Source organism: Sinocyclocheilus rhinocerous, unplaced genomic scaffold (genome assembly GCF_001515625.1).
Source record: "Sinocyclocheilus rhinocerous isolate Xijiao unplaced genomic scaffold, SAMN03320098_v1.1 scaffold2406, whole genome shotgun sequence".
Taxonomy (NCBI): Eukaryota; Metazoa; Chordata; class Actinopteri; order Cypriniformes; family Cyprinidae; genus Sinocyclocheilus; species Sinocyclocheilus rhinocerous.
Genome location: NW_015656159.1, coordinates 158,747 through 172,169, shown reverse-complemented (window position 1 = coordinate 172,169; position 13,423 = coordinate 158,747). Strand labels below are relative to the sequence as shown.

Below are 13,423 nucleotides of genomic sequence, written 5' to 3'. Positions count from 1 at the left end.
TGTACATTAATGAGGAAAAAAAATTAACTTAAATGATTTTAGCAAATGGCTGCAATATAACAAAGAGTGAAAAATTTAAGGGGGTGTGTATATTTTCCGTACACACTGTATATATATATATATATATATATATATATATACAGTTAACAGTTAACTAAAACAATTAAAAAAATGTGACTTGAAATTAAATAAACATTAACTGAAATAAAATAAAATAGAAATGCTAATATAAAACTTGAACTTATTTTATGTCAGCTAGTTTTATATACTAACTTAATGTACTAAAATAACTAAAACTAAAACTGAAATACAAATTTATAAAAACTTTATGGACATTTAAAAAAAACAATAATGTCAAAAGCACACAACAAAGTTACTAAAACTTTGATTAAATTTAAAATGAAAATGGAAAATATAAACATAAAAATAACCTTAATAAAAAAATTATAATAGTATCTCAATGATTATAAAATAACACTGATTTAAAATAACTATATAGATTTTATATAGTCTATATGGTGTCACTTCAGAATGAAGTCTCAGGTTGCTGTGTTTGTTTTTGATTGGCCCTATTTTATATTTAGTTATAAACTAATTTATATAAAACATTTATATATATTTTTTTAATTATATAATTTATTTTAAATATGTAATAAGACTTTTTTGTGTGTTTTCTAACATTAAAAAGACCAGCATTTATTCTACGTTTTTGTAATAATATTCACAACCATTCAAAAGTTTGGGTCAGTGTTTTTTTCTTTTAATTAATTAATGAATTTATTTTATTTTTTTAAGAAATTAATACTTTTATTCAGCAAGGATATGTTCTGTTTCCAACATTGATAATAAATATATAATTTTATTATATTATATCTATATAATATGATATCAGGTGTATAGAAAAGGTATATAATAAACAATATAACATTAAAAATATTATATATTATAGATTCAAACTTACCGTATTCATTGTGAATGATCTACTCTGACTGGCCAGGAATATACACTGTTTGTACATGTGCTTTATCCACATACACAGCATATTTATAGAAATGCACACCTGCACCTGTGTTTGCCCACATGTGCACCAGTATGAAATCCTGCTCGTCTCTTTTCATTTTCCACCCTTCTTTCTCTCGTTTCTCCTCTTATTTCTCTCCTTCCCAAAGGTTACATCGAGGCAGCTGTCATTCCGGTGGGAGCTCGGCGAATCAAAGTTATGTCTTTACTGGGGCACTGAAGGAATATTTCACCCAGAAATGAAAATACTGTAATCGCTTCTCACCCTGTTGTTGTTTCAGACCTGTATGATTTCATTTTCTCCTGTAAAACTGAAAAATAGATCTGTTGTCTTCTGTTGCCAACAAAAGTGGAACATGATTTATACTTTAAAGCTCCTAAAATGACAGAAATGCCATAAAAGTAGCTCATATGAGTTTTCTGTTCATGTAGTATTGCAATTTTGCATTGTAGTATTAATCACCATCCACTTTCTTTGTAAGAACAGAAGCTCAGACATTCAGTAAAGCATCACCATCATTTTGTATTTCACAAAAGACCGAAAATTACACATCATTTTCATCTCTGGGTGAGATATTCCTTTTCAAAAGGTAGACATCACTGATACAATAAAGTTTCCTGACAAATTTCAGTCCATCTTCCAGGAGAGGCCAATAACGGCTTGGCAGAAAAGCTTTCCTACATCTATACCCTCAACTTTCATTGTTTGAGATGAATTACTCTCCATAACAAAACCAAACAGAAACCGAATCCCGAAGTCCAGCGGTTATTGCAGGTCCTCCAGATGTGGTGGCATGTGAACGAGTGTGTGTTTGTGATCTGGGCTCGGTGTGTTTTATGCGATCGGGTGGCCGTCGTGAGGTTTTGGGTGTTTAACGGGGGTTTGTGGTGGTGTGTGGAGTGATAACCTCATGTTTGCGATCACGCCAGGACAAACACGGTGAGTATAAAGCGTCTTTGGTGCAAAGTGTGGGGCAGTAAAGGACACCAGCCTGTCATCCGACGCGCAGGTCAGATCATCTCAGTTGAGGTCACACTAATCACGTCCTTCGTATGAGAAAACATGTTTCACAAAGCCGCTAGAGTCTGAGGTCTCCTTTTTAAATGAGCTGAACCGATTGCAATTACTGGCATACACGGAGCCATCAGCGTTCCTTGCACTCAGTGCAGTGATGTATCTGAGCATCCGTTTCTGAATGTGGCTGTTGTGTGTGTATAAACAGTACAGCAGATTGGTTTTATCATTACTGCCCAGACACTTTGTGTCACAATGGTGTTTGAAATGGGAGTTGTGTGTGTAGGTCAGAGGAAAATGCCTTGCTTCTGATCAGAGTCGACCACCAAAGAATTTGACACACTTATATATATATATATGTTATATATATATTGTTAATGATCTACTCTGACTGGCCAGGAATATACACTGTTTGTACATGTGCTTTATCCACATACACAGCATATTTATAGAAATGCACACCTGCACCTGTGTTTGCCCACATGTGCACCAGTATGAAATCCTGCTCGTCTCTTTTCATTTTCCACCCTTCTTTCTCTCGTTTCTCCTCTTATTTCTCTCCTTCCCAAAGGTTACATCGAGGCAGCTGTCATTCCGGTGGGAGCTCGGCGAATCAAAGTTGTGGAAGACAAACCGTCCCATAGCTTTCTGGGTAATTACTCAACCTGTTGCCATAACAACAGTCTTCCAAATGGCCACACAATGGATCTGAGTGAGACTGGAGCAGCTCCGTAATGGCTGTAGATAGGAATCACGCCAGGTGTCGTCTCTAATGCTGCGCTATGACAAATGACGCTTCTCTGCTGACAAGCTGCTTGTCACATTAGGATGAGACTCACGCTAAGGATGTATAACAAAGATTTGCTTTATGCAGATCAATACTAATTTCGTAATACTTTTTTGCCCACTAAATATTAGCTTTTGTGAGTGAATGTCACAGAAGCATGTAAGATCAGAAGACAAGAAATATATTATATATTATGATGTTTTTAATAAACAAATGAAGTCATATTTGTTCAATTTTATAAATATATATATATTTTTAATTATGAAATTATTTCAGGACATTTAAGTACATTTATCCCTACAATTGTAAATACTAATAAATAATAATATGTAATTTTTAATTTTAATAATGAGAATTGTGGAGGACATTTATGTAAATTAATGTAAAATACTAATGTAAAATAATCTTATTTGTCTAACAAGTTTCATTTTCTTTAAACAGTTTCATTTTACTTTCAATGTAATGTATCCATTTTTTTTTTTGCAATTTCCATTATAGTAAATTGTTTTCAGAAAAAATACTTTTTATAGCATAAATTAAAATGCATAAATTCAAAATACTTTTTAAATAGTTTATTGATGAGGATGATGATAATAATAATTTTTCTGTTTTTGCATTATGGTAATAAATATTAGGGAGGGAATGTGTTTAAATGTCATGAAATTGATTTAACAATGCAAAATTACATGGATTCATTTTCTTAAACAAAATGTAATTTCTTATTTCATTCTTTTTTATTTTGGGGTGAAATATGGCCAAATAATGTTATGGTATGGTCTTGACTTTCGTGAGATTCTCTCTTGTATTTAGTGAAACCCACTTGAGAGAATATTATAAATCTTGTTAAGACTTTATTTGTCCGGCTGGCCCACAATTGATGAGCATATTCATTGTAATTTAATTTATTTTAATGAGTCAGAGGTTTTTGAAAAGGCGCCTTCAACTTTCAGAATTAATGTGTCTCGCCGTCCAACTTCACAGACATAATGCTGACAGATCATAATAATGCTTCACTTTTCATATTCCTAAATAAACATCCTTTCTCCCAAAGGTCAGTATCACACGACTGCCTGGGTTGAAGTTATTAAAAATGCCCACATTCTCAGATATTATAGACTGAGCTTTATAAGATTGTGAAGTATAGAGGCTTTCTAATGCCTCATTTTGGACACTTTTCAAGCAACGCATAAATGTTATTCTATAATGCCTTTCATTTAACGTTGAATGGCAGGATGCAATCTGTGATTCATGCGCAGGGCGAGGTAAATATATGTTTAGCTTGGGTCTGGTTTACCATCTTTTGTAAGAGAGCAGAAGAATATTTTTTAATTCCAGCCAAAAAGCTTGAAGTGACATGAAAGTGAACCCCTCCCATCGAGCTCAGCGCAGATGCTCTCCAAAACCAGAGTTGGGCAAGTTACTTCCAAAATGTAATACATTATATATTACGGAGTGTGTCCATCTCACAAATGTAGAATCCGTCTCTGCAGTCATCTCAACCATCTAATTCCAGCAACAGGAAATAGACAAACTATTTTACCCGCGGGATTTTTTTCTCTGGTGCTGTTTTGCGGTGTTGGTAAATTCACCACTTAATTTTGAGTTAAAATATGTTGTTGTAACTTGCGTTACTGAGATTGTAACGAGTAATAATATTACCCAAATTGTATTAGTAATGCGTTATATTACTGCGTTACAGCAAAAAGTAATATACTACTGTAATATTATTACTTTTGTAATGCGTTACTCCCAACACTGTCCAAAACAAACCAGTTCATGTTTTCATTGCAGCAGACTGTGGGCAATCACACGTCTTTAACCTCTGCTGCTTCGAAAAATAGGAGTCTTCGTATATGTGTGTAAAAATAGGTTGACTGTGAGCTAATGATGGAAGAATGATATGCAGTAGCTCATTCAACACAAGAAGTTCAAATGCATAATGGTAAGAATGTGTTTGAGTTGCATTTTAAAATGAAAAGATTGCTCGGGATTTTGGACCATGTGAAGGCAGAGATGCATTGAGAAAGAAAATGCTATAAAATACATTACAGTTCCCACCATTACAGTCATGAAGTATACATTTTTACTGATGCTGAAAATCATTTTATAATAATTAAATAAATTAATTAATTAAAACATTATTTTCGTTTTGCAAGAATACAATTTCAGTCTTTCTACTTGAAAATTTCATGTTTAATTAAATGCATTACATGATTATTTGTGAAATTTACTAGCAATTTCTAAATGTAAAATTGTTGCAAAGTAAATCCTACACCATTTTTTTTAAGAAGCTAAAGTTCAGCTGAATATTTTATTGTGCATCCCACATTAAAATAAAATTAAAGTGTAATGTATGTGACTCTGCACCAGGGTTATTATAATTTCCTAAACTAAAGCATAAAATATAACAAACTAAATAAAATATAGATATAGATATTAGGGGTGTAAGAAAATATCGATACATGTATCGTGATATTTTGTTTGGCGATACTGTATCGATTCTCAAAACCGGAATATCGATATTTAAAAAAAAAATAAAAAATCATACAAGATTCATGGCAGTTGTTTCGTTTTGAGTTTATATCCAGACCGCTAGATGGCAGTCTTCATCTCTGAACTTAAACAGTGACAGGAAATACTAGCATTAGGGCACGCCACTAATGTTAGCGTTAATATAGTTCGCTGCTAGTAATGGAGGATGATGGAGGATCCAGTTACCGTTTCGGTGTACAAAGCTGAAGTGTGGCGTCATTTGGGCTTTTAACGTCCACCGCGGGACCGTGCGTGGGCGCCGCCTCGGTTCCACTGCTTGCCGCGTCCCGTGTCCCCGTACCCTTTGAAGAGCCTTTGCGCGGGGCGTGGCTGCAGCTTTCTCTCGTGATGGGGGCGTTTTGTGCAGTTGGGGCGGTGCTCGCGTCTCGGTCTCAGTCTCGGCGATTCCACGCGGAACATAAATACAAACTGAAAAACCTGTGAAATCCAAGTGGAAAGGTTCTGAGAATGTTTAACATCTGTATTTATTTTATTGTTTTTAAATTGTTTTGTTTTCTTTAAGAATCCTGCAAGCACTTTATTTTTTATTGATATTAAGCAGATGTAATTATTTTGTTCAGATCAAAATGTTATGACATTTTATGTTACAATTGTAAACTTAAACTGTGAATCTTTAAAGCAGGGTCTAAAAATATATATGGTCTTTTTATAAAAATACATATTATACATTTAACTAAAGGATCCTTTCATTTTTCCCCCTTGACTCGTACTGCACAAAAAGTGGTTCAATAACGTTGAATGTTACAGGGACTGATTATTGCAAATGCAGATCCCACTGTGTTCTGGTTAAATAATTATTTATTTATTTATATATTTATTGCTAAGGTTTGCATATGGTGGTGTGTTCTTAATGACAGCTTTCCTAAAAAATATATCCTATTCCTAAAATAAGAAATATCCCAATATATCGCCTTGCTTACAGTATCGCAACATATCGTATCGCAACCCCTGTATTGTATCGTCAGATTCTTGCCAATACACAGCCCTAACAGATACAGATATGAAGATTTCAGATGCCTTCTGAGATTTTTTTTTTTTTTAAATGAGCATGAATTTTTATTTCAGCTAGATGGCAAGGAAACATTTCTCTTTTTCGTTTTGTGTGTCTTGATATACTAAAATAGCTAAAACTGAAATAAAAATAATTAAATTAACTGATTAAGACTATATATAGACATAAAAAAAAAACTAATAATAAAAATGACAAAAACACAACATTACTAAAAATTAAAATGGAATCAGAAGATATAAAAATAAGAACTAATTCAAGATATGAATAAAACTATAGTAGTCTCTCAGTGATACTAAAGTAACCCTGCTTTGTACATCACTGATTATTTTTATTGACTTTGAAATATAAGCATCATAAAGCATGCATGAATATGGTACTGCACGCGGTATGATTGGCATGTATTTTAAGAAAATCTCCTTTTTGAAGTTAGCTATTCAATCAGGTCAAATGATTTTGTTATATTTGATAATTGAATCTCAAAGTTTTGCTGTAATGATGCTTGTGTAGTGTGCATTAGATAAATGTGTTCCTCTTTGACTGTTGCAGCTCTGAAGGACTCCAGCAAGCGATCCATAAACAATGACTGGAAAATCGAGCTGCCAGGGGAGTTTGAGCTTGCTGGTACCACGGTCCGCTACGTGAGGAGAGGACTGTGGGAAAAGATGTCTGCCAAGGGACCCACTAAGACTCCGCTCCACCTCATGGTAAATACATTAGGTCCTAATATGCACCTTTCTCTTACTTAGATCTTTACTGTCTTTCACACGTTTCTGAAGTGTGCTTTTAAAGTCAGAGTAAAAAGCCATCCGCTGCACATTTTATTTCCATAATTATATGATCAGTGGGAAATACTGTAGGCCTGGACATGGTTTTTTTCAGAGAATTGATTGAATCATGAACATTGAATGAATATTCTGTCATTATTATTTACTCACCATACGTTCATTTGTGAAAAATAAGTGGGATAGTTAAAGGGATATTTCTCCCAAAAAATGAAAATTGTCATCATTTACTCAAGTTGTTCCAAATCTGTATGAGTTTCTTTCTTCTGCTGAACACAAAAGGAGACATTTTGAAAAATGTTGGTAACCAAACAGTGGACGGTAGCCATTGACTTCCATAGTATTTTTTTCCCCATTTTACCGTGAACTGTTTGGTTGCCAACATTCTTCAGAATATCTTATAATTGTATTGAATGCACATTTCATTGTGCTTGTATTGTACTTCAAATTTTAAATGTTTATTTTTTTTTAAACTGTACTTGCAGATAATATAATGAAATAAAAGCCACTTAAGTGTACTTAGAGTACACCTTCATAACTGTTTCTTAAAGTGCCCCTATTATGGATTTTTGAAAATTACCTTTCATGCAGCGTGTAACACAGCTCTAAGTGAATGAAAACATCCTGCAAAGTTTTAAATCTGAAAGTGCACCGTGTATAAAGTTATTGTCTCTCAAAAGAAAGAGTCGACTCTGAATCATTGAAACCAGTCGTTTTTAAAACGAATCCCAAGCCGTTTCATGTTGACGTCAACATGAAACATTAGCATATCGCCCGCCCACTTGTTGGTCTTTTCGCGTTGGTCTGAATGGAAATGCAAATTCATTCTTTGCCACTATGTGCCGGTTTTGGAGCGGTAAAATAGCGGTTTCCCCGGTAACACTGTACACAAAGCAGCACTGCGCTCACAAACGCTGCTTTATCAGGCATTACAGGCTCATGATGAAATGAAAATTAGAACAATCGGGCCAATCAGCGCAGATTAGCGTCACGCAAAGGAGGGGTTTGAAAAAATGGAGTCATTGAGCAAATAAGGTAAAAATATTTTTATATGCATATTATAAGACAATGAAAGTGTTTTTTGACCTTGCATGCATGTCAGCCTGTTGTTGGGGACTCCCAAAACCAAAATATGAACCTTTCATTACCCATAATAGGCCCTATGTGTGTAAAGAGCTGCATGAAACTTCTTTGGAAAAAATAACAGCATATGGGTTTGGATCAACATGATAGTGAGTAAATAATGACAGAAGTTTCATTTTTGGGTAAATTGTCATTTTAAGAAAGTAAATGGGGGTGATTTTGATTTCATGCTGACTGTAACTGTCATGCTCTCCTGGTTTCTGGTTGATTTAAAGTATAATTATGGCATATTTTGTCTTCATCATGAACGACTTCAGGATTAACAAAACATGCTATTTTATTTTCGGAAAACATGGCAGTCTGCTGAATCCAAAGCAAATACATAAACTGAATGGAAAACAGATCACGCAAAATGTTTTGAAAGCAATAACGCAGATGTTTTTGGGACGGAGCCACTTCTGAACCTGAAGTCTTCACCTTCATGCAGGTCTAGAGCTGCTTTTCCACCCGTGTGTCGACACGGACACTGACTGCAATGATTTCATCATGATGTCATGTGGCGTTAGGGTCCGTTCACAATGCAAAAGCAGCTTGATGCAGCGCTGCAGAAAGGAATACAGAAAACACATCTCAAAACACGTCAACAAAAGTTGAAGTACGCCTAGTTTCTACCGATTTCTCCAAACCAAGATCCAAGCTCTCAAAACAATAAATGCACTTGATACTTTACTTGAGAAGCAAAGTTAAATGACAAGATATTAAGTCTTGATTTCTGAAAAATGTATTAAAATTAAGGGAGTGGGTGTTTAATTTTTTTTTTTTTAAGGTTGGGTAATGGTGTGTGCAGAGTTTGGTCTTTTAAAATCACTGTCTAATGCATTGAGCCACGTCAAGTTAAAGGGATAGTTCACCCAAAAATGAAAATTTGATGTTTATCTGCTTACCCCCAGGGCATCCAAGATGTAGGTGACTTTGTTTCTTCAGTAGAACACAAACGAAGATTTTGAACTCAAACCGTTGCAGTCTGTCAGTCTTATAATGGAAGTGAATGGGAATCACAGCTTTGAGAGTAGTAAAAAAATAAACAAACAAAACCAAATGAAACCCTGCGGCTCGTGATGATACACTGATGTGTAAAGACACAAAACGATCGGTCTGTGCAAGAAACTGAACAGTATTTATATCGTTATGTCCGAACTGTCCTGAGTGCGTTCGCGTCTTCTTCTTCTTGCTTTACGGCAGATCGCAGACTTATAAGTGCATTACCGCCACCTATCTCTCAAATGGACCATTGACACTCTATCTACAATCTCAATTAGGAGTGTAGATTGTAGTGCATTTTACAAGAAAATACTTCACATTTAAACCAATGTGTTCCTTTCCATTCCTTTGTAATTATTTCTGAAATGTACTAGCAATTTCTGAGTAAAAAATGTTTTAAAGTAAATTTTTTAAGTAAAAAAAATTTTAGTTTCACTTTAATTTATTTGTATTTATTTCACTTTTAGTAATTTTAGTACTTTTCATTTTTAATTTTAGTTTAATTTTAGTTTTTTTGTCTAATTTTTATATTTTATTTTATTTCAGCTTTATTTTAATGAATGAAAATGTTTTAGTTTTAGTTAAAAACACTGGAACGGAGAAATGTGTGTAGTAAAAAAAAAAAAAAAAATGAAAACATTTAAGCAATAACCAAAGACGTCCATCTAGTGCATGATAGGATTAACTAATTAAAAAATAGCACAGAAACTCACTTTACTGCTCACTATCGAATACAAGCCAGTCCTCTAATCCTATAATCCAGGTGCATTGTTTCAGTTAATACCTCCTTGAAGCTCTTTATGATGAAGAGAATAGACGTGTAATCTCCACTCCCCACAGTCTTAAATTTAAAAGCGTTTAAGAGTTTAAAGCAAAAAGGTTTGTTTGGTCTGGAGAGCCAGAAGGTGTCTTGAGAGAGATCTCTAATTAGAGTAATTAAGCAGTGAAGCAGGCTTTAGATGAAGCTTTCCTCTCAGACGTCCTTTGGCGGACAGATGCTCCACTTCAGTTGGTCAGAGTGTTTTCAGACTCATTTAGAATATTTCAGCTAAATTTCTAATGTCTCTGGTCATCCTTAGACCAGATATTGAGTTTTTTCTGACCTTGAATAACTAAATAGATGCAAAATACTCCAAATTAGGTGAGAAAAATATATAATGTGCACAGGGCCAGATAAACCATATGGGCATTTGGGCACATGCCAATCTTGCCCTCAGTGTGAATATTCACTTGTAACATTTCAGATTTGGAGAAATGTAGCATTGCATCACTTGCTCACCTATGGATGCTCTGCAGTGAATGGGTGCCATCAGAATGAGAGTCCAAACAGCTGATAAAAACATCACAATAATCCACAAGTAATCCACACCACTCCAGTCCAGCAGTGAACATCTTGTGAAGTGAAAATTTGCGTGATTGTAATAACGTTAACCCATTGCTTCTGGCTAAAATGTGAGTCTTTTATCCATAATATTCTTTCTCCAGTGAAAAGTCATCTCATCTGAATCAGGAGAGAAATATGCACAGATCAAGTACCGATTACAAGCCAAAACAGTTCTAAACAAATATGTGTGGATTTTGATGTGAGAGTTCAACTAGCGGTTGGACTTTTTCACTGGAGGAAAAATTATTATGCATTATGGACTCATATTTTGGCCAGAAGTGGCAGTTTTGTGTAAGGAAAATAAAGCCCATGTTTGACCATTTTTATAGCCATTATTAAGTTGCTAAAATGCAAAATACTATTTTATTATTGAAATTATTTCATATTTAAATGATCTTAGTTAAATAATGATCTGTACATCATGGGAGAATGCATTTGTTGTATGCTGATTTATATGACAAAAATGAATGTATTACACTAATGCAGTTTTATTTGAAGACATTCTTATGAGAATCACCTTTAAAAAACTGAAAAACCATGAGAACTTGTTTGAAAATTGTTTAATTACAATTAAATAATGTCTAAATGCAAAAATGTTAATGGCCCTAAAAATAGTCTTTATTTTCATTATTTTACTTGTGATTTTAGAGTGATTTGGACATGTTTTCATGAGATTCACTCACTGTATATTTTGTTCATCTGCTGTTGGTGAGCTTGTCGAGTATTTTGAATGTTCTTCTGCCTGTTTGGTTGTGTTCTGTTTGGTTTGTGTATAGTTTCATTCATGTTATTAGCCACTGGCTGACAGTGAGACGGCTCTTTTTGAGGGGACTGGGGGGCTGTTAACCTCCACCGTCTGTGAGGAACGGCTCTCATGAGATGGATCTTGTGATAAAGGGTGTGCTGGAGGCTGGAGTCTCGTTCCGTCCCTGGAAATGATTATGGGAATGAATGGAAGTGATCCTTTTTTCCTCATGGCATTTTGGTAGCCTCTTGAAATCAGACCTTACGCCTGTTCACAGGCCTCTGGAGATGCACTGTATAGCCAAATGTACGCAGACACCTCCTATACGCTTGTAATTAACAACACTCTGTGTTCCTGAAGGAGTTCAGTGGGGTTCAGCTCTGAGCTTTGCTAAGGCCAGTGAACTTCTTCATCGCCAGACTCATAATATGTCCATATCTGGATGAATTTGGCTTTGAGGACAGGGAAAATCTGAAATAAACTTTTTAATACAAAATCCTGGTCTTTTTGTGAATTATTCATCAGATCACAGTAGTTTGGAAATGTAATAACTTGCCTCTGTAGCAACTTTTTTGGGGCTAACTTTCAAGACCTCCAACTATCTTGTATAATAATGTATCAATATGTTATAGTTCAAAATTTTAGTGATAGTAAGACTTTTTAATATTTTTGAAAGCAGTCTCTCCTGCTCCCCAAGGATGCATTTATTTAATCAAAAATACAGTAAAATTGTGAAATACTATTACAAATTAAAATAACTGTTTTCTATTTGAATAGATTTTAAAATGTAATTTATTTCTGTGATGCAAAGCTGAATTTTCAGCATCATTACTCCAGTCTTCAGTGTCACATGATCCTTCAGAAATCATTCTAATATGCTGATTTGCTGCTCGAGAAACATTTCTGATTATTATCAATGTTGAAAACAGTTGTGCTGATTTGTATTTTTGTGGAAACTGTGAAATATTTTGTTCAGGATCCTTTGATGAATAGAAAGTTCAAAAGAACAACATTCTTAATGCATCCATGCTGAATAAAAGTATTATCTTGGACAAAATACAGAACACAGAAGCTAATAAAGAAAGGCTAGAGTTCCTGAATGCTCTTTTTCTCACTTTGTCCCATTTTTCTCTCAGGTTCTGCTGTTCTACGATCAGACGTACGGGATCCATTATGAATACACGGTTGCCCTGAACCAGTCGCAGGAGAACATCAGTGATCCGGTGAAGGAACCAGAACACATGTACCTGTGGACTCACAGCAGCTGGGAGGACTGCAGCGTGCACTGCGGAGGAGGTTAGTGCCGTTAGTTACCCACAATCCCCGTCTGCCATTATTCTCATGAGTACATTCTTAAAAGTAAAGGCATCTATCTTTATAGAGTGCAGCAGTTGAGTTCCGGAAGTAAAAACTCCATTTATTTTTCGCCAGGGAAAGTGATTTTTAACAATAACTTGATAAACCTTTAAAGACAGACCTGTTGTGAGCTCTGAGGTTGTTAATCGATGATAAATGCGGGTGACCAACGTCGGTCCTGGAGAGCCACAGTCCTGCAGCGCTCTGCTCCAACCCTGATAAAATCTCACCTGCCTGTAGTTTCTAGTAACTCTTAGACCTTGATTAGCTTGTGCAGGTGTGTTTGAGCGAAAATCTACAGGACTGTGGCTCTCCAGGACCAACGTTGGCCACCCCTGGCATATGCTTTCCTTGAAGCTATCAGTTTATGCTAATTTAAACTGATTTTTAAAATAATATTTTTTTAATAGAGGATTTCTTAGTGAAATCTACATTACCCATGAAGCTGTACAGAAAATTCCACCAATCAGAGAGCAAAAGCGGCAAATGAGCTCTTTAGCTCCGCCCAATGAAGCACGTGAATGATTAAAATACTTATATATATATATATATATATATACACTGCCGTTCAAAAGTTTGGGATCAGTAAGATTTGTAATGTTTTTTAAAGAAGTCTCTTATGCTCATCAAGGCTGCATTTATTTG

The 13,423-nt window shown here is 34.8% G+C and overlaps 1 protein-coding gene across 1 annotated transcript in view; it reads left to right on the top strand.

The window, feature by feature from the left end:
• Positions 1-13,423, top strand: part of LOC107719674 (A disintegrin and metalloproteinase with thrombospondin motifs 17-like) — a 112,592-nt gene that overhangs the window by 78,880 nt on the left and 20,289 nt on the right. The window contains exons 17-19 of the mRNA XM_016527156.1: positions 2,607-2,687; positions 6,934-7,091; positions 12,559-12,718. Coding sequence (XP_016382642.1) covers positions 2,607-2,687; positions 6,934-7,091; positions 12,559-12,718 — 399 coding nt within the window. The remainder of the gene's footprint in view (positions 1-2,606; positions 2,688-6,933; positions 7,092-12,558; positions 12,719-13,423) is intronic.